Genomic DNA, 24,765 nt, shown 5'->3' with positions numbered 1-24,765 from the left:
AGTAATAAAGTCTCCATGATGGATATGAAATAGGGTAAAAGCGTTGGGGGTTTAAGAAAGAGATGTTTCCACACATGATGTCCTCTAAAGACTTAAAGGCAGGCAAGGTGCAGTATTGTTTCAGAACTCGTGTGAACAGTTCTGGTCCTTGATGTCCCCATGCAGCTCCATTATAGTTCTTGACAAAGCTTTCCATGCTTTTCCAACAGAAGTCATGATCAACTGAAAGGCCAAATACACCATTGCTAGAATACTTGGAAGACTGAGCAGCCAGAAAATCTTTATCTGGGATTTGTCGAATTGAGATGATGTCAGTGTCCATATAAATACCTCCATGTTTCCATATCAGGGCCAATCTGCACCCATCTGAGCTGACATGGACCCAGTGTCTTTCTAATTTAGGGTCAACCTACAAATATAATGAAAACAGTTAATTTTGTATTCAGAGAAGTAGGCTGTAAATAATTCTCATTTAATATGTAGCCTACAAATTGCATATACATTATTGTATTGCATTTTTTAATCATTTGAGACAAAACAAAATACAAGTCAAAATTTACATTTAATTTTCCCGTAAAATGTACACTTAAAGGGCCATTATAGTAAAACAAATTGCATCTTTTAATTTGTTAGAGCATATCATTTTAAGACTAGTGACCCTTTAATATGATAGGGTAGATTTAACAAGCAGCGGATGCTGCTTTCTACATCCAATGTTTCCAGCTCACCGGAAACATAAGTTAAGAAGCAGCGGTCATAAGACACCTGCCCCATAACTTGTCCAACACCTTTTAGGTGGCAGACTGCAATCCCCTGATCCAATACGATCGGGATGATTGACACCCCCTGCCTGCGTGGCCGCCGGTGAGCAGGGGGCAACATTGCACAAGCATTTTCACTAGAAATGCTTGTGCAATGGTAAATGCTGACAATGTATGCTACAGCGAATCATGTCCGCACGGCACTTGTTAAATTTACCCCATAGTGTTTAACCCCCTCAAAGGAGTCCGCTGTGTGACTATTGCTGGCGACTGGATAAGAGACAGTTTCTGATTTTGACCAGCAGTGCCCTTCTGGACTCGAGCAGTAATTCCATAATGTTTTAACCCTTTTGCATGGATTAAACTCAAAAGGGGTTAATTTATACAGCATACGCTGTCAGCATTTAGCTTTGCACAAGCCGTTCTGGTTAACTGCTTGTGCTATGCCGCCCCCTGCAGATTTGCGGCCAATCGTATCTGATCATGTTGATTGCTGTCTGTCCCTCAGAGGTGGCGGACCAGTTAAGGAGCAGCTGTCTTAAGACCGCTGCTTCTTGACTGCTGTTTCCGGTGAGCCTGACGGCTTGCACGGAAGCAAATGTATTAGGCACCATACGGTGCTTAATAATTCAGCCCCAGAGTATTAAAGGGAAGCTAGTTTTAAAAATTACATGCTCTAAGGAATTAGATGATGTCATAATTTAAGTATCAGCCAGATTGGCAACGATGTAAAACCCAGTCCCTATAGCACACAAGTCTTGATACGGTCAGTCCAAAGTAACTGAAAAGTAACTGAAAATGAGTAGCTTAAGATCTGTCTTGCTATGAGAGGAAGGGAGTCTGTGCAATGCTGACAGCTGTTAGTTAAAATTTACTCAGGCTAACAGCTGGTATGACTCCTCCCACCTCTAAACACAGAGCTATGTAAAAGCATACATTTCATTCCACAATATTAGACAGAAGTCACCGTATTTCTTTGTGCTAAACATAAGGATGGGTTTAGAGATTAACTTTTCTGGCATTCCAGTCTTCTTGTTGCTTCACTCCCGTGTACACTCAGCTCGGCTTCTCGCAGAGAACAATACACCTCCTCTTCTTATGATGACGTCACAAGCACCTGAATCGCTAAAAAGTCCCGGGAGTGCTGACGGAATTGAGTCCCTGTACTCCACAAGCAAAACAATAAGACAAATAATTCCTTGCACTTCCAGGAAAGATTAGAAAAAAAAAACATCCAGATGAGAAGCATTAGAAAAAAGTAAAACAAAGTCCTTTATTATGTATGGTATAATCTCATACAGATTAAAATACATCTGACCTGTTTCGGCTCAAACAGCCGTAGTCATAGACGTAATAAGTGTTAACACCTGTATACTTTATATACACCAAAACACCTCCCTTGTGGGAGTACCTTAAGAACAAAACATAGCTCTAATGTGAAATTTAAAGGCACTGTTATGAATTAATTACCTACAAATACAAATGTTTTCCAGTATGCTATTAAACCAAGATATAATCAAAACCATATTATTACAATGATACAAGAATGATATTATGGAATACATTAGGAGAGGAAGTAATTTCGCTATTACATTGGAGCATATACATACGTGCTGACAACGTGCTGATGGGTGACTTAGTTGATGATGAAATTATATGATAAAGCAGGCATTAATACGACAGATGGATAATTACCCATGTCTAATTGTACATCATACCCATGCTAAGAATAATAATAGTAATATTAATAATACATTACATCATAAGAACATAGGCATATATTTGGTATAGTGGAAAATATACAATAATGATAGACTGTTCATAGGCCAAAGAAAAACTGAATTGTAATAAGTTATTGCAAGTAACCAAATAACCAAAAATATCTGGCCTAGATTTATCTATGCCAATAATTTATTATGTCAAATTCTGAGTTGAAACCTCCAGGTAGCAGGCTACTGAGCTTGTGTATCCAGTAGATTTCTTGTCTGGATAGTATATGTAGTTTGTCTCCCCCACGATGGGGGGGGGGGTAATAATTTGCTCGATGTCCTGCCACCTGAAGGTAACAACTTCACCTCCATGTATCTCCAGAAAATGTTTGGCAAGTGCATACACTGCCCTCTCCTGTGACACATATTGTTTATGGCATTGTGTACATTTAATTAAGTATATGACATACTATGACATACTTCTTGCCGCATTTAATGCAGCACTTGGTGTCAAATACTTCCAAAGTGGTAGTAGAGGTAAAGGTTTTGGACACGTACATGTGATCACATGATTTACATGATTTTTTGCCGCACTTGTATGTGCCCTTTACTCTTAAACAAGAACTACCACTATCTTGTTTATGGAGTAAGCTTGGAGATAGCATATTCCCCAGAGTTAAATTGTGCTTATAGACAAAGTTACAACCATCCCGGATGGTCTCACCTAAAATGTTATCTCCTCGTAGAATTGGTAGATTTTTCTTGATCACCTGGCAAACCTGATTGTATTGATCATTGCCAATCTGGCTGATACTTTTATATATATATACAATACAATACAATTATGGTCTAAAAGGCTCCCTTGTGTTACACTCTGCAAGTTGTGATTAGCTTCCCTTTGACTACTATATTATTTGTACTCTGAGACTTTTTTCCCTTTTTTTATATTCTATTTCCCTGGATCAGACTACACTTTTATTCAATTCGAAAGAGAGAGAACAGCACTCCATGAGATAGAAAAGAAGCTGGAATAACTTCCATGTATGTTCATTTTTATTGTAACTCCTCAGGGTGCACGTTCTTTTAGCACACTATGCCCCTTCACAGAGAAAAAATATCCTGAAGCATATCAGTCTGACCCTGCCCAATGACAGTCCAGCACTGAAATACCAGGCAATTCTTCTCTGAACAAGGGAAGCAACAACCCCAGACAATCGTTTCGCCTCCTATGGGCCTCGTCAGTGAAGTGCAGTTGTGTCTCTCTAAGGGCAAGTGTGCATGGAGTCCACGTCTGGTTTCCCCATTACTCTTAGGGTGACCCAAGAGCAATTTGCATAAAATTCGAAAGAGAGAGAACAGCACTCCATGAGATAGAACAGAAGCTGGAATAACTTCCATGCATGTTCGTTTTTTTATTGTAACTCCTCAGGGTACACTTTTATTCAACCCTCTGGGAGAGTCCAGCCGCCACCATACAGCTATATCTAGCAAATAACTAGCCCTATAAAGGTGATTAACTTAACTCAGTACTAAGCCCATTCAGGATAGACATTTGTTTTACACAACAGTATTATGGATAATCCAACAGAAACTGACACCTTCTATTCTCTTAAAGAGCTAGATGACAAGGATTTGAATACATTGGAACTTGCAGATGTGTTTGAACAGGACACACTGAATACTATATTAGGAGACTTCTTTTATGATTTGGAAAATCTAAAAAAAAAAGAACAGAAATTAAGATGGGATAAATGGATACTTTCTAAATATGTTAATATGAAGATGATCCCTAGGGGTCTCCGCATCAATACATTTCCAACATATGAAATTAAGGATCAGGGGTTCATTGAATGATAGAATGATAGAATCAAGCATTGACAGACTTATTTCACTGTTGATTGAATACAAGGACATGCTACTCACAGAAGTGAAAAATAAGATTATGCTGTTACAAAGTGATATGTTAAAATACAAATTATGTGACATATATCCCCAATATGATACCATTCTTAGAGGGGTAAAAGAAGAATCTAGAAAATTAGTCATTCAGAAAAAAAAACATTCTAAATTCCTAAGGGACCAGAAGGACTATACAAATGGTTTGGTGTATATATGGCGAAGATGCCAGAGAGGTAGACAGTGGTCCCACTCACTTAATAAAATTCAAGGTAATCATAACATGGGAGCAGATAACAAATAACAATACAAAACACACAAACCAAAAAAAAATCCAATCACAAGTACTAGTCCCTAAAAGAGCAAGAACTAACTGATGAGGAAAGATTTGCCTCTAGTTTCGATAATGAGGGTTGTTCAAGAGAGAGATGAAATACAAACAATAATGACAGAAAAAATTGAATCAGGTTTGCTACCCAAAATTATTCTAAAAGACTCTAAGGGTACAGGCGCAAAACCTAAAAGAGGGGGATGACAGAGAAGGGGGCGGTCACACTACTCTCAAGGTAATATCTCCAGAGATTCTATGATATTAGAATCAGAATCTAACACTCAGGTTTTTCAGAGGGCTCCAAGATGACCCAGAGGTGGGGGGAGGGGTCATTGCACAGAGGGAGGAGAACACAGATATACCACCACAGAGATATCCAGTAAGAGACAGCAGGAACACACAGAGACACAGATAACATTAAGTGATCATACTGTGATTAACCTGTCCTCTTATCAAATGTCAGAGGTAGAGAGGAAAGTTTTAAGCTATGGCATGAGTTTTGTTCCCACACACAATTTTGACCTGTTTCAAACAATTTTAGACGTCAATAAGTTGGTGAGAGACCTCACACTCAGAAAATTCTTTTCAGACTGATAATGCAGAGAGGGGTACTACGCATACTTATCAACAGGAGGTACATCAGTTAAATATGTAATTCAGTGATGTGTGTGCTCTGAAAAATTTGGAAGATCTATCACACACAAGTGGAGACATGTCGGTCCTCACATTGAAAGGACAAATGCCTAGCCCCATAAGATCTAGATCAAATTTTTATCCTCTACAATCTAGAGATAAGAGTTTGGAGGTCTTTCACAAGAGGGTAATGGAAGACTTAACCAAATTAGCGAAGTCAGGATCAGGAAACCAGTCTAATTTATCAAAACTAGAGAGAGAAGCAATTACCAATCTGCAGAATAACAAAGATATTGTTATCCTCCAATCAGATAAAGGCAGAAGTATAGTGGTACTTGACAAAGATATGTACATCAATGAGGCCCTTAGACAACTGACTGACATGGAGGCTTATACTGTCTTATCCAGAGATCCCACTATACATTTTAAGAAGGTACCTAGGGACTTGTTGCATTATAGACAAACAGACATTTGACTGTATGATGGTTGATAATCCGATAACTTCCATTTTCCACCATTTTCACAAAGTCCATAAAAGCCTTACCAGTGTACAAAGCAGGCCCATAGCGGCAGGCATCGTCTCTCTACTATAGCCTTTATCCAAATGGGTGGATGATTTTCTACAACCTCTTGTACAACGTCTGCCGAGTTATGTGAGAGACATTACTCATGCTTTGTCCAAATTGGAAGACACCACTTGGGAGATAGGATATAGTTGGGTAACCATTGATGTGTTATCCTTATATTCATCTATACCACACACATTTGGGCTACAAGCTCTGTCTTTCTTTTTGGAGAAATGTACCAACTTATCAATAAAATACAAGGATTTTGTAATCAGAGCCGTTCAGTTTCTTCTTCAACACAACTTTTTTATGTTCTCTGAAGTGTTTTACCTCCAGAGACGTGGAACCGCTATGGGGCAAAATTCGCTCCATCCTACGCAAACCTATTTATGGGTTGGTGGGAGCTGTTCCACGTCTATGGGGCAATAACCAGTTTTCTCAGTATTTTGTTAAATACATGAGATTTATTGATGACCTTCTTATTGTTTGGTCAGCAGACTATCAACAAGCACTCAACTTGGTTGAATATCTTAACAATAATGACGTAGGATTGAAATTTACATTTGAGTGGAATCAAAACACAATAAACTGGACATAACTTTGACATAAGACTATAGTCTTAAAACTATCTCATCATCTCTCTACAGGAAGCCAATCTCTGGGAATACCCACCTGCATGCCCAGAGTAGTCACCCCGGACATGTATTCAGAGGTAAAGCAAAGGGTCAGTTCATGAGAATCAAGCAAAACTGTACCTCGGAAAGGGATTTCCTAGCAGAGAGTGAGAATCTAAAAATGAGACTCAAAGCCAGGGGCTATCCCAAGAAAATTGTAAATAAAGCTTTTTGGGAGGTAAACCGAATAGAAAGACAAAAACTGTTTGAACCAAAAAACATTAGTATGCAGAAACAAACTGATACTAAAGTCAAACCCACTATGATAACAGCATATTCAAATCAATACCATCAGGTCTGCCAGGTGATCAAGAAAAATCTACCAATTTTACGAGGAGATATGATTTTACATAAGACCATCCAGGATGGTTGTTACTTTGTCTAAAAGCACAATTTAACTCTGGGTAATAAGCTATCTCCAAGCTTACTCCATAAACAAGATAGTGGTAGTTCTTGGTTAAGAGTAAATGGTACATACAATTGCGGCAAAAAATCATGTAAATCATTTGATCACATGTACGTGTCCAAAACCTTTACATCTGCTACCACTTTGGAAGTATTTGACACCAAAGGCTGCATTAAATGCTGCAACAAGTATGTCATATACTTAATTGAATGTACACAATGCCATAAACAATATGTTGGGTGGACCACCCGCATAGTAGGTAAACGCATAAGGGAACATTTGTCCTATGTGTCACATGAGAGGGCAGTGTCTGCACTTGCCAAACATTTTCTGGAAATACATGGAGGTGAAGTTGCGACCTTCAGGTGGCAGGTCATCAAGCAAATTATTACCCCCCCCCTCATGGGGGAGACAAACTACAGATACTATCCAGACAAGAAATCTACTGGATACACAAGCTCGGTAGCCTGCTACCTGGAGGTTTCAACTCAGAATTTGACATAATAAATTATTGGCATAGATAAATCTAGGCCAGAAATTTTGGGTTATTTGGTTACTTGCAATAACTTATTACAATTCAGTTTTTTATGGCCTATGAACAGTCTATCATTATCGTATATTTTCCACTATACCAAATAAAGGTCTATGTTCTGATGATGTAATGGAATGTATTATTATTTTTACTATTATTATTCTTAGCATTGGTATGATGTACAATTAGTGATGGGTAATTATCCATCTTTCGTATTAATGCCTGCTTTAATCATATAATTTCATCATCAACTACGTCACCCATCAGCACGTTATTCCTATATAACCTGGCTTTAACTATGTATATACTTAGTTTGGTATTAAGATGGTCTGTTTAGGATGGACTCCACTAGTATTTATCTTTAATTCTAAATTTCTGTTCATAGCTTACTGTTCACGGTTCCAAAACAGGCTACATTTATCCAATTGTTATCATATCCAACTTACCATCTATATAGGCCTCGTCAGGTTAGTTGAATTATTACCCTTCCATGTTTATATATTTACATAATAACAATACCTCTGCTATATCTAAAAAGCACTCATCTAATCATATTGTTTATCTATTTATGTAACAGTGAATTGTATAAGTCTTGTATAAGCAGGGAGTTAATCGCAACTGTGTGTTATGTTTTGCCGTGGTACTTCTATAGGAGAGGTGCTACGGTGTTTACAAATTGGTCATATTGATCCAACATTATCACTGGATAAGTATATATATGCTCCAATGTAATAGCGAAATTACTTCCTCTCCTAATGTATTCCATAATATCATTCTTGTATAATTGTAATAATATGGTTTTGATTATATCTTGGTTTAATAGCGTACTGGAAAACATTTGTATTTGTAGGTAATTAATTCATAAAGGGGCCTTTAAATTTCACATTAGAGCTATATTTTGTTCTTAAGGTACTACCACAAGGGAGTTGTTACGGTGTATATAAAGTGTACAGGTGTTAACACTTATTACGTCTATGACTACGGCTGTTTGAGCCAAAACCAGTCAGATGTATTTTACATTCTCTTTCTTTTAATCTGTATGATATTATACCATACATAATAAAGGATTTTGTTTTACTTTTTTCTAACGCTTCTCATCTGGATGTTTTTTTTCTAATCTTACCTGGAAGTGCAAGGAATTATTTGTCTACTTAATTAAATAGTTTGCATTAGCTCTCATTCTATTGACTGATTTGAATTTTCAAAATCAAAACAGTCAATAGGAATGCAAGGGATGCCATTTTGAATTGCGTACCTTGCATTGAAGATTCAGTATATGGCAGCGACCGTATGAAGAGGATGCTCCGCTCCGGATGTCTTCAGGATGGACCTGCTCCGCACCACCAGGATGAAGATAGAAGATGCCACCTGAGTCACCTGGGTGAAGATAGAAGAGGCCGCCTGGATGTGGACTTCGCCGCCTGGATGAAGATTGAAGAGGCCGCCTGGATGAAGACTTCTCACCGCCCAGATGAGGACTTCGCCGCCTAATGAAGATCGTTCAAGCGGGACTTCAAAAACTGTAAGTGGATCTTCGGGGGTTAGCGATAAGTTTTTTTAAGGGTTTTTGGTGTGGGGGGGTTTAGTTTAGGGTTTGGGCTATTCATAAATAAGCTAAATTCCTTTTTAAGAACAAAGCCCATACAAATGTCCTTTTCAGGGCAATGGGTACCTTAGGTTTTTTAAATAGTTTTTTTTTATTTTGTGGATTTGGGTGGTGGGGGTATTTTGCAATGTTAGTGGGTCTTTGTATTTTTATTTTCAGGTAAAAGAGCTGTTTAACTTAGGGCAATGCCCTACAAAAGGCCCTTTTAAGGGCCCACAAAAGGCCCTTTTGATAATTTGTTTCTTATTTTGAGTAATATTTTTTTTGTTTTTTTTGTTTTGGGGTGGGTTCTTATTTTTAAATTAGGGATTAGGGCTTGGGCAATGCCCATACAAATGCCCTTTTCAGGGCAATGGGTAGATTAGGTTTTATTTTTTTATTTTTTTATGGGTTTGGGGTGGAGGTTTGTATACTGTTAGGGGGTGTTTTTTATTTTGTGGCAAAAGAGCTGTTAACTTTAGGACAATATCCTACAAAATAACCTTTTAAGGGCCCACAAAAGGCCCTTTTAAGAGCCCTTGGTAGTTTATTCTAAATTAGGCTTTTTTATTTTGGGGTGTTTTTTTTTTAAAGGTTATTAGAATAGGAATAATTTTTATTGTTTTATATAATTTTGTTTGAAATTGTTTGTAATGGTAGTTTTTTTATTTTTTGTAATTTTAGTGTTTTTTGTTTTTTGTAATGTTAGGTGTTAATGTAAGGCAGCTTAGGTATTATTTCACAGGTAAGTTAGTATTTATTTTAAGGCAGGTATCAGTAAGAGGCGCCAGAAAATAATAAATAAATGATAAATACTAATAAATATTCAAAATAAAAAGTATTCTGAATAAGAGGTATATATCCAATATTAAATATAATACAGTATCCTAATAGGATATCAAAGTGAGTGATGATATATGATATAGAAATATAAATGTCCAGTAACAATAAGTGTAATAATATAAATAAACAAATAATATCCTTACAAACCAATAATAATATCCTGAATGGTACCAAAGTCAAAATATATATGTCCCAAAATTAAAAATTAGGACTTCAAAATTAGAGTTAGGTGATCAGAAGTGTGTTGTATCCAGGAGGAAGCAGATAAGGCTGATCTACAAGCCAATTAAAGGATAAATGGCAATGTCCAAAGACACTTCTCTGGCGGCTCCTCTGGTTTGTCGAGTCCTGACACAAAGTGGTATATCTAAAACAAGAGAGACAGAGGGCGCCACATAGTGCAGGTAAAAACAAGACAACAAGTAGGATTTGCAGGTGTATAGATATCCTACTCACGTGATGAAAAGCACTAATGTGCAGTATAGGTAGGCCAAGTCCAAAGAGTCGCTTGGCAGACTCCCCAGGCACCTGGATCAAATAGTGTATTTATCCCAACAACAGGGATCCACAGGAGCAGTATGATTCCCACAGACTTCTTCGCTGTTAGCAGAGGATAGTGTTTTCCAAGGCGCAGTGGATGAAGTGTACAACCAACAGGGAGCCCCAGTAATACACAGTCCAGGAATAAAAGAGTGCAGCAGCGATGTAACAAAACATCAAAGATTTATTAAAAAGCTTAAAATCACATAAGCAATGCGTTTCTCCATGTCACAGCACGGTTTAATCAGGCTATAAAAACAGTTACAAAGCTGCTACACTTATAACTAGTATCAACCAATCGGCGTCTGGCGGATTTTCACACCCCCAAATAACACAGCTGTTAAACATAATGAAAGCCAAAACGGAAACACCGTTTCATGCAATATATGACAAGAGATCTTGATGTGAAGATAGTACCGAAAACACTGCAATGAAAAAATACATACACACGAACATAATAATATGTCCGCGTATATGCACTTCACTCCCACGGCCCTCGGGGGGGCCACACAGAGCACCCACTCTACTACTCCACCCATTAAGTACAAACTGAGAATTAAATCATAACCACTACATGCATAGATAAGTAGGATATAGTACATCCAAACGGATCCGAGACCTGGATAAATAAAAATAATTTAAGATTGGCTAAAAAATAATAATAATAATAATGTCATATCAAGATACTAGTATCAAGATAAGATAATATTATGCTAGACAACAATAATAGAATAGATAACAAAACAACCATGGGATGGTAATCACAGACGATCATAGCAATAAGGAGTGAACTAGATGTGGTGAATAAGTAATGAAAGATACAATATGACCAATACTGAGATACTAATCATTCAATATACAAAGTAATAAAATAGCAGGCTAAAAGAACCAAAAACCCTTGACATGGAAAACAATTAGGAAAAAGAAGAGATAAGTGCAAACCAGTGGCGTATTTAGGTTTTGTGCTGCCCTAGGCAAAAAAAAATTCTGCTGCCCAAACCATCCACCCCCCCCCCTGTTTTAGGCCTTTTTTAGCCATATTATTTTTTTACTATATTTTTTTTATATCTATATTTATTATATATATATATATATATAAATACAACCAGAAGCAGGGAACCAGCACACTCTTCTTATATCCAGCTGCCGGGGTGCGCTTGCAAGCAAACAAATATCCACAAAATAAAGCAGGCACTCTCCGTTTAACTTTGTCGTTTAATGGTAAACGTTTTCGGGGTCTCCCCCATCCTCAGACCACTTACAGATATACAATAACACACAACTTAAATAGCTACTCACCCTCACCGTGTCAAATCGCCAACAGACTCTCAACTTCCGTGTCGCGCAACTGCGCATGCGCGCCCGGAACTAAGGAGAGCCGACAGGGACCAACCACCCACCACTAAAAGCAAAAGTGAAAATCAACATCACACAGAATAATGCAGCAGTGCAGACCGCTAACTACACATAGTACTATAATGCAAACTGATATTATTACCCTATACTAGGCATATTGTAATATACACAGACCTACCCCCAAACCTTTTTTGAACCTTATATCTTCAAATGTTATGCATACACATATTGCCATTTTGCCACAAAGGGATATTATTATGTTCTTATACTGTTATATTTACACTGTTATATTTACATATTTACACAGAGGGGATATCAGTGTTAGGTAGCATTACTCTTCATGTATTACACTCATGCCCCTAACTGAACAATTAGCCCAATACCTCTTTCACCAACTTAAAGGTGTTGGACAGCGCTTAGCTCTTAAAAGCCTACAGAATAATAAGGATTTAGTGATACGGGAGGCGGACAAAGGAGGGGCCCTGGTCCTGCAAGACTATCGGGACTATAAGCAGGAAATTGTACAGCAATTGTCCGATGGTGGCACATATAGACGACTACCTGGGTAACCCCACTGGAGCCTTTAAGACAAGAATTGACAACTATTTGGAATGTCTTTACCAACAAGGCTTTATTGATAAGGCCTTGAGGGATTACCTACAAGTTGGGCATCCTATTGTCCCTGTGATTTATACCTTGCCGAAGGTACACAAAAATCCAATCACACCTCCAGGAAGACCGATTGTGTCAGCCAGGGGATCTATCTTACAACCCCTGGCTACATTTGTCGATAGTATTCTGCAACCAATCGTGAGGCACACTGACTCCTTTCTCCTGGACTCCATGGAGTTGATACAGTTGCTAAAGACCTATCGCACATCTGGTGGAGGCGAGTTTCTGGTCACACTAGATGTGACCAGTTTATACACCGTGATTCCCCATGATCAGGGTATGGCTGCTGTGGTGTACCATCTTCTTAGACATCCTTATATTGGGCCTCCAGTGGATGTGATGTCTGAACTACTGGATTTCTGTTTGAGATGCAATTATTTCAAATTTGAGAGGGACTTTTATTTACAGATCTCAGGAACAGCGATGGGGTCCAACGTGGCCCCATCTTATGCGAATCTGTTTATGGCCCACTTCGAAACGGTCGCCACTACTGCCTTTGGGGATCACAGAATACGGTTATACCGACGTTATATAGATGATCTCTTCCTTATCTGGTGTGGGACAGAGGATGAGTTACTGGTGTGGTATGCAGAATTAAACAAGGTGAATCCACATATACAGTTGAAGATGACCTATGATATACATACCATCGACTTCCTGGATTTAAGGATCTTTAAGGAAAACACAGGTATCAGCACAACCTTATATTATAAGGAAACTGACAGGAACTCATTATTGGATGCTACAAGCTGCCATCCTCCTAGTTTGAAAAAATCACTGGCAAGATCACAGTTTAAGCGAGTGGTACGCAATAACAGTAACCAGGAAAGGAAGGAACAGCAACTACAGGAAATGTACAAGAAATTCATGGACCGTGGTTATGGTTCTAAGCATCTTGACGAATCACTGATTGAAGCATCAGGGCTTACACAGGAACAGGCACTCACTAAGATGGAGAGGGATAAGAGTGAGAAGAGGATGATCTTTACCACCATCTTCTCACCTGAAAAGCTACAGTTCTCCAATATCTTGAGGGAACATTGGGACATTTTGGAGAGTGACAAAACACTACCCTTTGCATCCTGTGTGTCACCTTTGGTTGGGTTCAAACGTGGAAGATCACTGAAAGATATGCTCTTGAGGCCCGACAATAGTGACAGCTATATGCCTAGTACATGGTTAAAAACCACGAAAAAAGGTTGCTTCCGTTGCAGTGGTTGCACTACCTGTGGTGGGTTAACCCAGAGCAGCACGTTTCAACATCCATGGTCTAATAAAAAATATAAGATCCTGCACAGGGTGACTTGCACAACCACGTATATTGTTTACTTACTACACTGTCCGTGAGGTAAATTTTACGTGGGTAAGACCCAGGATGATCTCAGGACGAGGATGGCGAACCACCGGTCAGCGATTCGGCTGGCAATTAAGGATGGTGATTCAGATCAACCGGTGGCTCGCCACTTCAGTACCAGTGGTCATGCTGTATCTGACCTTCGGTATATTATCATAGATCACATTCCACGCAATCCTAGGGGGGGGTGACAGGGGCAGGCGTCTACTACAACGGGAGTCTCAGTGGATTTTTAACCTGGAGACTATGTACCCAAAGGGGCTGAATGTCCATTTGGATTACCAATGTTTCTTGTAAAACTTGTAGTGGATGTATGCCTACTGCCTCCTTCACAGTAAGATATGAGCTTAAGCTAAAATGATTGGGTATGTCCATGGCTGGATTGAATACATGCAATTAAATTGCAATGCAGCTCATTATCTTTACGGCTGGGTTCCCCACTGATAGTTAAGCATCCATGTAACTGAGGATGGCTATCAAATAGTAAAGTGGATATGGGGGGTGCTCTGTGGTAAAGTAATATGCACAGGGGTCCAACACCTTTAAGTTGGTGAAAGAGGTATTGGGCTAATTGTTCAGTTAGGGGCATGAGTGTAATACATGAAGAGTAATGCTACCTAACACTGATATCCCCTCTGTGTAAATATGTAAATATAACAGTGTAAATATAACAGTATAAGAACATAATAATATCCCTTTGTGGCAAAATGGCAATATGTGTATGCATAACATTTGAAGATATAAGGTTCAAAAAAGGTTTGGGGGTAGGTCTGTGTATATTACAATATGCCTAGTATAGGGTAATAATATCAGTTTGCATTATAGTACTATGTGTAGTTAGCGGTCTGCACTGCTGCATTATTCTGTGTGATGTTGATTTTCACTTTTGCTTTTAGTGGTGGGTGGTTGGTCCCTGTCGGCTCTCCTTAGTTCCAGGCGCGCATGCGCAGTTGCGCGACACGGAAGTTGAGAGTCTGTTGGCGATTTGACACGGTGAGGGTGAGTAGCTATTTAAGTTGTGTGTTATTGTATATCTGTAAGTGGTCTGAGGACGGGGGAGACCCCGAAAACGTTTACCATTAAACGACAAAGTTAAACGGAGAGTGCCTGCTTTATTTTGTGGATATATATATATATATATATATATACACACACATGAATAATAATTCTGCTACCATATGTAATGCAGAGTATCTATACACTTAAAGACCATGCATGCTACACATAAATCTAATACTTTGGAGAAAGTAAATATTGTTGTATGCGGTCTTTCTTGCACTGCAGTATAAATATAACCTATAAGGCTCCTTTCTTTGGGTATAATCAAGTGAACAGGGTGCAAGGTAATATGTAGATCGGATCTATATTTATATTTAGACATTAAAAAACCATGCTGATAGCCCACACAGTGTCACACACAGCTTCCTGAAAAGAGCAATGGCCAAACATTTATTGAATTCAGACTTGCTGTTGCTGGTGAAGCTGAGTGTTTCAGCTTGCAATGCATATTTGGTCATCAGTGTAGTACTAGCAGGGCATGGTGCTGTGAGCTGGTGCTGCTACCCAGCAAGGCAGAGGACAGGCATTCCCTCAAGGCTCACATTTATTAAGAGCCTGCGCTGTTCTTCTGAGCCTGTCAGTGTGCTGTTTGTGAGAGGCGGGAGCTGCTGCCAGAGTAACGGAGAATAAATTGAGACCCAAACACATCCCACGCTGCAGAATAAACAATATTACAGGCAGCACTGAGCAGTTTTGAAAGGCTGATTTATTGTTCATTGCAGGAACGAGGGCAATCAACAAGTCACCCAGAGCTGTAACTAAACGGCTCACCGCTCACGCTATTTTACTTGTGTTTCTCCCCAACCCCTCCTCCTCTGACTGTTCTGAGTAAAACGTGCCAGGCAGACATTAACAGTAACTTGCTGCTGCTTGATCCCCCCTCCCCTCCTCCTACTGGGGCCACCTGCACCTGTTGCACCCCCTGTTGGTCTGCCTCTGGACCTATCTGAGTTAAGTGACTCATCTACACGCCGTCTCTGTTGCCACTGACTTCACCTAACCCCATTGCTGCCTGGGAGATCACATGCTTTACTCCCTCAATCCATGTCGGAAAAAAGTCGGTCACGTGACTGCTTGGCGGCCAAAATCAAGTTATTTTTTTATAGCCTGCCACAGTTAGTGCAGCGGCCGGTGGCAGGTGCCGCCCCCCAAAATCTGCCACTCTAGGCACAGGCCTTGTTGGCCTATGCCTTAATACGCCCCTGGTGCAAACTAGACAGGATATAAACTAAATGCAGTCGTAATAGTAATAATTTATTAGTAAACACATAATATAATATATATTGAAGATATGAGAGGCTTCTGTATGGACAAAGGGTAAGTAGCATACCTGATTGGGAAATTAAAAATTAAAAAATTTGCTAAAATATCCATATTGGTGATAATAACCTTTTAAGAAAATGATATATGGCAATGATGGTAATAATTACTAACAGACCCAAAGTGTAGTGAGAAACATAAACCAATGGAATGAATGTGATTATATATGAAATCACACATAAGGTGTATACTATAAAATACATAAAATGTCGTACAAAGTGTGAGTGGTTAGAAGGCTGCTAAATCCATATTTAGATTGAGACCAGAGGGAAACATGGTCTTCAATTTATAGACCCAATATGTTTCCCTCTGTCTCAATCTGTGAAATCTATTATATAAATGAGATGGAGGGATGGATTCAATGGGACAGATGTTAAATATATCAAGAAAACCGTTATGGTTCAAATCGCAGTGTCTCGGGACACTGTGTTTCTTAAAGTTGTTCTTCATATTTCTAAAATGTTCATTCCATCTATTTCTGATTAATCTGCACGTACGGCCCACGTATTGGACCCCACAAATTCTACAAGTGAGCAAATAAACTACGTACATGGATGTACATGACAAATTCTGGTGAATCATACATTTTTTGTTTGTCGTATGAGAAAAGAACTTGCAGCCAGGTTAATAAATTTACACATATTGCAATTCTTATGATGGCATTTGTTGATCCCCTTCTTAGCAAGAGGTCTACAAAGAGATGATGTACCAATGTCAGAATTTTTTATTGATTTGGTATGATCAGTTCTAACAGTTGATTTACTAACTACCACCTTGCTGGGTGCCAGATAGTTTTTCAATGTTGGTGCCCTCTTGAATATGCATCTGGGTTCAGATGTTAATAGTTGGCCAAGTATGGGATCCCTACGCAGCAATCCCAATGTTTTCTGAGGATGCTTTTAATTCTAAAGTGATTTATACTATACTGGGTGGTAAAAGTAGAATTAGCTTGATAATCTTTGATGGTGTTATGTTTGACTTTTGGTCCAAAATAGGAATTCCTATCGTCAGTTTTAGTACGTTTATAAGCATCTCTAATAATTTGTTCAGGATATCCTTTTTCAATTAAGCGATTTGTAAGGATAATACTCTGCTGTTCAAAATCATTCAAAAGGCTGCAATTTCTGCGTATTCTTTTAAATTGACCAAATGGTATGTTCTTTTTCCATTCATTATGATGGTTGTTCTTATAGTTAAGATAACTGTTGCAATCCACAGTCTTAAAATGTGTAGTGGTAATGATTCTGTTGTCCGAGGAAAAGAACAAACAAAGATCTAAAAACACTATAGATCTCTTCTCAATATTGCTCGAGAAAGTCAAACCCATATTATTAGAATTGAGATGTATAACAAAAGATTCAACAGCACCAATATCTCCCTTCCACAAAAACAACAAATCGTCAATGTATCTGCCATAGAAGACCAGGTTTGACCGGTATCCCGAATTATAGATTTAGAGGTCTTCAAATGTACCCATAAAAAGGTTGGCAAAACTCGGGGCGAACCTGGTCCCCATGGCTGTACCCTTGAGTTGTAAATAATATTTGTCTTGAAAAACAAAATAGTTATGTTGTAATATAAAAGCAATTAATTGTAAAATAAATTCCTTCTGTAGATCCGGAATATAGAAATCATCAGCCAAATATTTAGAGATAGCTTGAAGCCCCCATTGATGTTGTATATTAGAATACAATGCATGTACATCACATGAGATCCATATATAATCTTCATGTATAGTAAGATTTTCCAATTTGTGGATCAAATCAGGAGAATCCTTAATATATGAGTCTAATGTGAGCACATATTGTTGTAAATAGAAATCCACATAAGCTGACATATTGTCAGTTAGACTGCCAATACCGGCAATAATTGTTTTGCCTGGGGGACATAGTGCATTCTTATGCACCTTGGGAAGGCGATAATAAAATGCACAGTTTGGTTTAACAGGAATTAAATAATCTCTCTCTGCCTTTGTTAGAATGCCTCCTTGGTACCCGAAATTAACAATCCCTAAAAGTATTTTAAGATATTTGTCTGTAGGGTCTGGTGGTAATTTCTGATAATAGTTCCTATCGCCAAGTATTTTATAGGCTTCTATTAGGTAATCAGATAAATCCTGTAGTATAATTCCTCCCCCTTATCAGCTTGACGTATCACTAGCTGTTTATTATTTTTCAAACATTTTAAAGCATTTCTTTCTTCATAATTAAGATTAGATTTAGTGTAGTGTTTATGTTTAGGTAATTTCTCTAAATTGTCTAGTATATATTCTTTAAACAGATTAAGATGTGTATTGTTATTAAGAATAGGGTTAAAGTTTGATTTTGGTTTCATTTGAGAATGAACATAATCATCCAGTAAATGATCAGTTAAGCTTTCTGGCTTGTGATAGATTATGTTGGAAGATGGCCTACTAGCCATATTATCAGTTAAAATAGGACACATATCGGGGGGCGTGTCCGACCATCGACCAAGATGGCTGCTTTTAACATGGGCTGTTATCTAGTGTAATCAAATCCGCTGTTGGTTGCCTTTTGTATGTATAAACTACAGCTATATTGAGTGGGAACGTATGCTTGAACATTTGAGGAACAGATATATCTATCCTTCATCCCTGACAAACCAGCCCAGCAGACCATACTAGAGGAGGTGCACAGCGGAGGCCTTTTTGCGGCCTGGACCTTCATCTACCCCCCCATAGTTCCTGTTTCAGGATTAAAGTACGCAGATACTAACGCCGTTCTAAACCCTCGAGTTGTTCCTGAGGCAAACAGCACGCAGATACCAGTTTTGGTGCTAAATACTATTATCACATAGCGGCACTGATCTATTGTCCCTTCTACATTTGCAAGCCATGGAAGACCTCTATTGCACTATCCAGGCGCTGCTGGATGATTTCGAGCGGAACTTATGTGACCAGATACATACACTATTTGACTCTCCACGCTCTGGGGTTATATTCAATGACAACCTCTTAATGGATGCTGCGACCAGTGGAGCAGCAATACGGTCACACTGTGATACTTGGAGACCGGCCTCGTGGCCGACTGGCCCTCAGTTAACGCAATTGAGCACTAAAGTAGGTGAGGAGGGAGCTACACTAAAACAGCAACTGATTCCCAGCCACCTCTTTGTACCTCCGGGAGGAGAGATCACTGAGGCGGTGTTCTTGGAGGATTATACAGCTGCCTGGAGCCCAGGGGAGGCGGCCGATCCCCGGGAAAAGGACATGGTCAATGTGGTCGGAGAACAAGAGGTCTGTATAGAGAGCGGGGTATGGCCAGGAGTCTTGTACTTGCCTTGGTACTATGATGCCATATCTCAGTGGTCTGAACTACCAATTTTGGAACTCAGTGCTTCTGGCAACATTTCAGATAGTCGAAACTGGAGGACAATTCAATCTAAGATGTTTATAATGGGGTCAGTCCCATCACAACACATATCAGGCGGACCATTTGATGTGCAAGTAAATCACATACTATGGGACAGGTGTACGATATCACCTCTGAAACCAGTCACCCATAACTTACTTATCAGAGACTGTATCAGCGGCAGGAAGGGTATTGGATGAGTGCTTCCCTCATCCGCTCATATACTCCATAGGTCTGGAATAGTGGCTGGGGCTCTGGCAAAATACACATTAGGTTTAATGACTGTTTACACTCAGAGGGTTGTTAATGAGAGTTTTAGAAGTGGTTGATATATAGTTAGCTTAACTTGTGTATCTACTGTTTATTCACCGTTCAGCTATTTGTAGGCGTAGTTAACATTATCATGCATACTTAGTTCATAGGTAAAATTGGGGATCCGGTAAACGTTTGACGTTGTTCACATAACTGTTGTAGATATGATTGTTATTGATGCGTGGGGGCTAGTTGGTGGAGATGCAGCTAGTAATATTGTGCTCCTATCTTATATTGCATGTTTGGATGTTTTTGGCGGTAGTAAATGAGGTCATATATAATCTGTCTTAATGCAACAGCCCTCCCCTAGCTTTTACAGGAAATGATTGCATTTTGGGATAAATGTTTAGTATAATTTGCAGACGCTAGCTAGTATCCCTTGGTTTCATATAATTCTTAACCAGTATACCTTATAATAACCCGAATAAGCTTTGTTATTACCCAGTACCCCATCTAGATTACACTACACCTATATTCATTAGATAGTCCAACAAATACCTTTTATACATGGTTTGTTCCCGGTACCGGTAACCCCCACCAGAGGGGGGTAGAACCTCAAAAATGTTAAATACTATGTATGTTCTGTGTATTTTGACGTCTGTGAAGGACAAATATCTATGCTTACTTTTTACTTAGATCTGAGGCATATACCAATAATGAAAATAAGACTAGGATAGAGTTCTAATCATCCACACTTACAATATACCTTCCTCCATGGGGACAATTCATAGTTTATAGATTCTGTGATGACCCATTAGTTCTAATTGATATATCTATTACTATGTTTACTAACCAATAACACTTATCTGCATAGGTGCCGTCCTGGGGCATAGGTCCCATGCCCTCAGGACTATATTTTATTCTATAGGTCAACTTAAGAGGTACAAGTCATAGTAGAGATGTGCTTAAACATAGTGATTAATGCTATATTTTTCTTTTTCAACTCCCACGAGTAGTTAAGATTGTGAGGTCTTAACAAGAGGCCATATATGTTAAAAACTTTAAAATGCTGAGGTTCATTTAAAGATTCACTAGTCACATAGACAATTTTACACTACAAGTAGTTAATTTTGGATGCTAGGTCCCTTATTGCTCATAGTGATGGGAATACCAGCCGCTATTTGTGTTTTATATCCTTGATGTATTATTAAATGGATGTGATGTGATGTATATTTGTGTAATATTGCCCCCACGGGTTGGGGACATATATTTGTGACTACTTTGTACTGTTTCACTTTTCACCTCAATAAAAAAAAAAAAAAAAAAAAAAAATAGGACACATATCAGATTTCAATTTCTTCTCTGCAAAGTATTTCTGTAGAGACAATTTATGAATAAATCTATTTATTGCTACATACAGCGCGAACATATTGTGGGAGTTGGAGGGACTAAAAGATAGACCTTTACCTAAGACTCTTATTTCATCTTTTGATAATGTGTGGGAGGAAAGATTAAAGATACCACTAGCTAATCTCTGCAATATACCCTCTTTGAGGGTTGACTTTCGTCCTCTCTTGCCACGTCTTCGTGGGCTCTTTTTCCTCTCTGATGTGGTATATTTGTGACTAGGGGCTCTAGAAATTCTGCGATTTTCGGTTGATGAAACCTGGGTTTGGGGTGCCTGTCTAAAAAAGGCTGATTGTCTAGAATCACATTATCATCTCTACAGGAATCAATATTCAAGGATGTAGATGGTATGTTATAGAGCTGTTCATCAGACCTAGATTTAATTTGGGTAATGGATGGAGGACCCTGATTAGGAGGATTAAAGTCAGGATTTTGGCGTAAAATAGGCGTCTGGTTAGGGTTGTGAATATTCGATATATCATTATGTGAGTGGTGATTAAATATCTGATTGTGAGTGTTAGAACTACGTTTTGTGTTTAAATAGTTGTTATAGTTGGATCTATGTCCATGATTAGTCTGGGATCGAGGGGCATATTGTTGCTCATATCTAGGGACATAATGCTGTTCATATCTGGGAACAGAATGTTCTTCATTTCTAGTGGGTATATCTTCTATTAAGGCCTCATTTCTTTTTGAAGGGTCCATATCTGTTGTAGTCATTATTAGGGTTCTCTTTAAAAGTGGTAGTGTATGTTTGGTTTTTTAAAGGATTTTTATTAGTATTATTAAAATTTTCCTTGTGTTAGTGGTAATTATATTGGTTATTCCCAGAATGGTTGTCAGATCTATCTCTCTGGTGTCCATTAGAATTGAACCTAGGAGGAAAATATAGATTTCTTGTGGGATGCTTTTTCCTTTCATAGTTAGTCTGTTGATTATAATGACCACGACTGGAATAGTTTTTGGAATGTTTTTTTGTCACCAAAACCCATTCTTGTGCATTATCTAAAGCCCTGCCTTCAGTGGCCCCATTGGAAGTTTGAAACTCCCCTGAGTTGATCTCATTACTCTGCCTCTGTTGTATTTTCCTTTCTTTCATGTATGTGTAAACTACACCCTGTGAATAGTCATCGTTATCCCTAGCAAGTTTCTTGTTATTAAGAGTAATGATATCTTGTTCAAATGTATCCACTCTATCTAGTACTAAACTATTCAATTCAGTGTACTTTTCATTAGTTTTAGCATTATGTAGTTGTTTTTCAATTTTATCAATCTCATTGCTAGACTCACTGACTAATTTCTCTCTGTGGGATATCAAAATATTGATAAGTTTGAAGGAACACTCATTAAGTGCATCCTCCCATTCAGACAAAAGAGCTACATTATCTTTGAAAGAACAGTTTTTGAACATGTACAGACCTCTCGGTATTTGTTTAATATTAAGATATTTCTTAAGGGTATCAAGATCCCACCAGTGTCTGCATTCGTTCTTGAGATGCTCTTCCAAGCTAAAGAACAAAGTTTGGATTGGTATTTCAGAGGGATTTTCATCCATAGCATCCAAAGCTGTATTATTAGGTCTAGTAGACCCCAAAAGCAGTCTCTTGTTGTTACGTTCACTAATAGACAACATATTTATTTAATGGCAGCTCTCTTATATGAAAGAGGGCAAAAGTGTAGTATATATATGAAAGATCAGATACAAAACCAGCAGCAGAAGCAGGCAGGTATCAGTAAGAGGCGCCAAAAAATAATAAATAAATGATAAATACTAATAAATATTCAAAATATAAAGTATTCTAAATAAGAGGTATATATCCAATATTAAATATAATAAAAGAATACGCAGAAATTGCAGCCTTTTTAATGATTTTGAACAGCAGAGTATTATCCTTAAAAATCACTTTATTGAAAAAGGATATCCTGAACATATTATTAGAGATGCTTATAAATGTTCTAAAACCGAAGATAGGAAATCCTATTTTGGACCAAAAGTCAAACATAACACCAACAAAGATTATCAAGCTAATTCTATTTTTATCACCCAGTATAGTATAAATCACTTGAGAATTAAAAGCATCCTCAGAAAACATTGGGGGTTGCTGCGTAGGGATCCCATAATTGGCCAACTATTAACATCTGATCCCAGATGCGTATTCAAGAGGGCACCCACATTGAAAAACTATCTGGCACCCAGCAAGGTGGTAGTTACTAAAACAACTGTTAGAACTAATCATACCAAATCAATAAAAAATTCTGACCTTGGTACATCATCTCTTTGTAGACCTCTTGCTAAGAAGGGGATCAACAAATGCCATCTTAAGAATTGCAATATGTGCAAATTTATTAATCCTGGCTGCAAGTTCTTTTCTCATACGACAAACAAAAAATGTATGATTCACCAGAATTTGTCATGTACATTATTTGCTCACTTGTAGAATTTGTGGGGTCCAATACGTGGGCCGTACGTGCAGATTAATCAGAAATAGATGGATAGAACATTTTAGAAATATGAAGAACAACTTTAAGAAACAGTGTCCCGAGACACTGCAAATTGAACCATAATGGTTCTCTCGATATATTTAACATCTGTCCCATTGAATCCATCCCTCCATCTCATTTATATAATAGATTTCACAGATTGAGACAGAGGGAAACATATTGGATCTATAAATTGAAGACCATGTTTCCCTCTGGTCTCAATCTAAATATGGATTTAGCAGCCTTCTAACCACTCACACTTTGTACTACATTTTATGTATTTTATAGTATACACCTTATGTGTGATTTCATATATAATCACATTCATTCCATTGGTTTATGTTTCTCACTACACTTTGGGTCTGTTAGTAATTATTACCATCATTGCCATATATCATTTTCTTAAAAGGTTATTATCACCATTATGGATATTTTAGCTAATTTTTAAATTTTTAATTTCCCAATCAGGTATGCTACTTACCCTTTGTCCATACAGAAGCCTCTCATATCTTCAATATATATTATATTATGTGTTTACTAATAAATTATTACTATTACGACTGCATTTAGTTTATATCCTGTCTAGTTTGCACTAGGGGCGTATTAAGGCATAGGCCAACAATCATTCCCCCGGGGGTATTTTGCAAGTGGAATCTATAACAGACTTTTATGTTTCTTTCCAAGTACCACATTTTTTGATTCTTTACTATAACAGAATATTTTTTTGGAGGAGTAATAACCAAAAGACTGTGACCTAGATTTGGAGTTTGGCGGTAGCCGTGAAAACCAGCGTTAGAGGCTCCTAACGCTGGTTTTAGGCTACTGCCGGTATTTAGAGTCACTCAAAATAGGGTCTAACGCTCACTTTTCAGCCGCGACTTTTCCATACCGCAGATCCCCTTACGTCAATTGCGTATCCTATCTTTTCAATGGGATCTTCCTAACTCCGGTATTTAGAGTCGTTTCTGAAGTGAGCGTTAGACATCTAACTACAAAACTCCAGCCGCAGGAAAAAAG

General features: G+C 38.2%; 1 protein-coding gene across 1 annotated transcript in view; it reads right to left on the bottom strand.

Annotated features, from left to right (window-relative positions):
- Nucleotides 1–24,765, bottom strand: part of LOC128657163 (alpha-1,4-N-acetylglucosaminyltransferase-like) — a 178,114-nt gene that overhangs the window by 179 nt on the left and 153,170 nt on the right. Inside the window, exon 2 of the mRNA XM_053711404.1 lies at nucleotides 1–409. This exon is cut by the window's left edge and continues 179 nt beyond it. Coding sequence (XP_053567379.1) covers nucleotides 1–409 — 409 coding nt within the window. The remainder of the gene's footprint in view (nucleotides 410–24,765) is intronic.

This window comes from Bombina bombina, chromosome 4, assembly GCF_027579735.1.
Source record: "Bombina bombina isolate aBomBom1 chromosome 4, aBomBom1.pri, whole genome shotgun sequence".
Lineage (NCBI taxonomy): Eukaryota > Metazoa > Chordata > Amphibia > Anura > Bombinatoridae > Bombina > Bombina bombina.
Note: the sequence above shows the minus strand (reverse complement) of the source record. Positions and strands in the feature narration are given on the sequence as shown.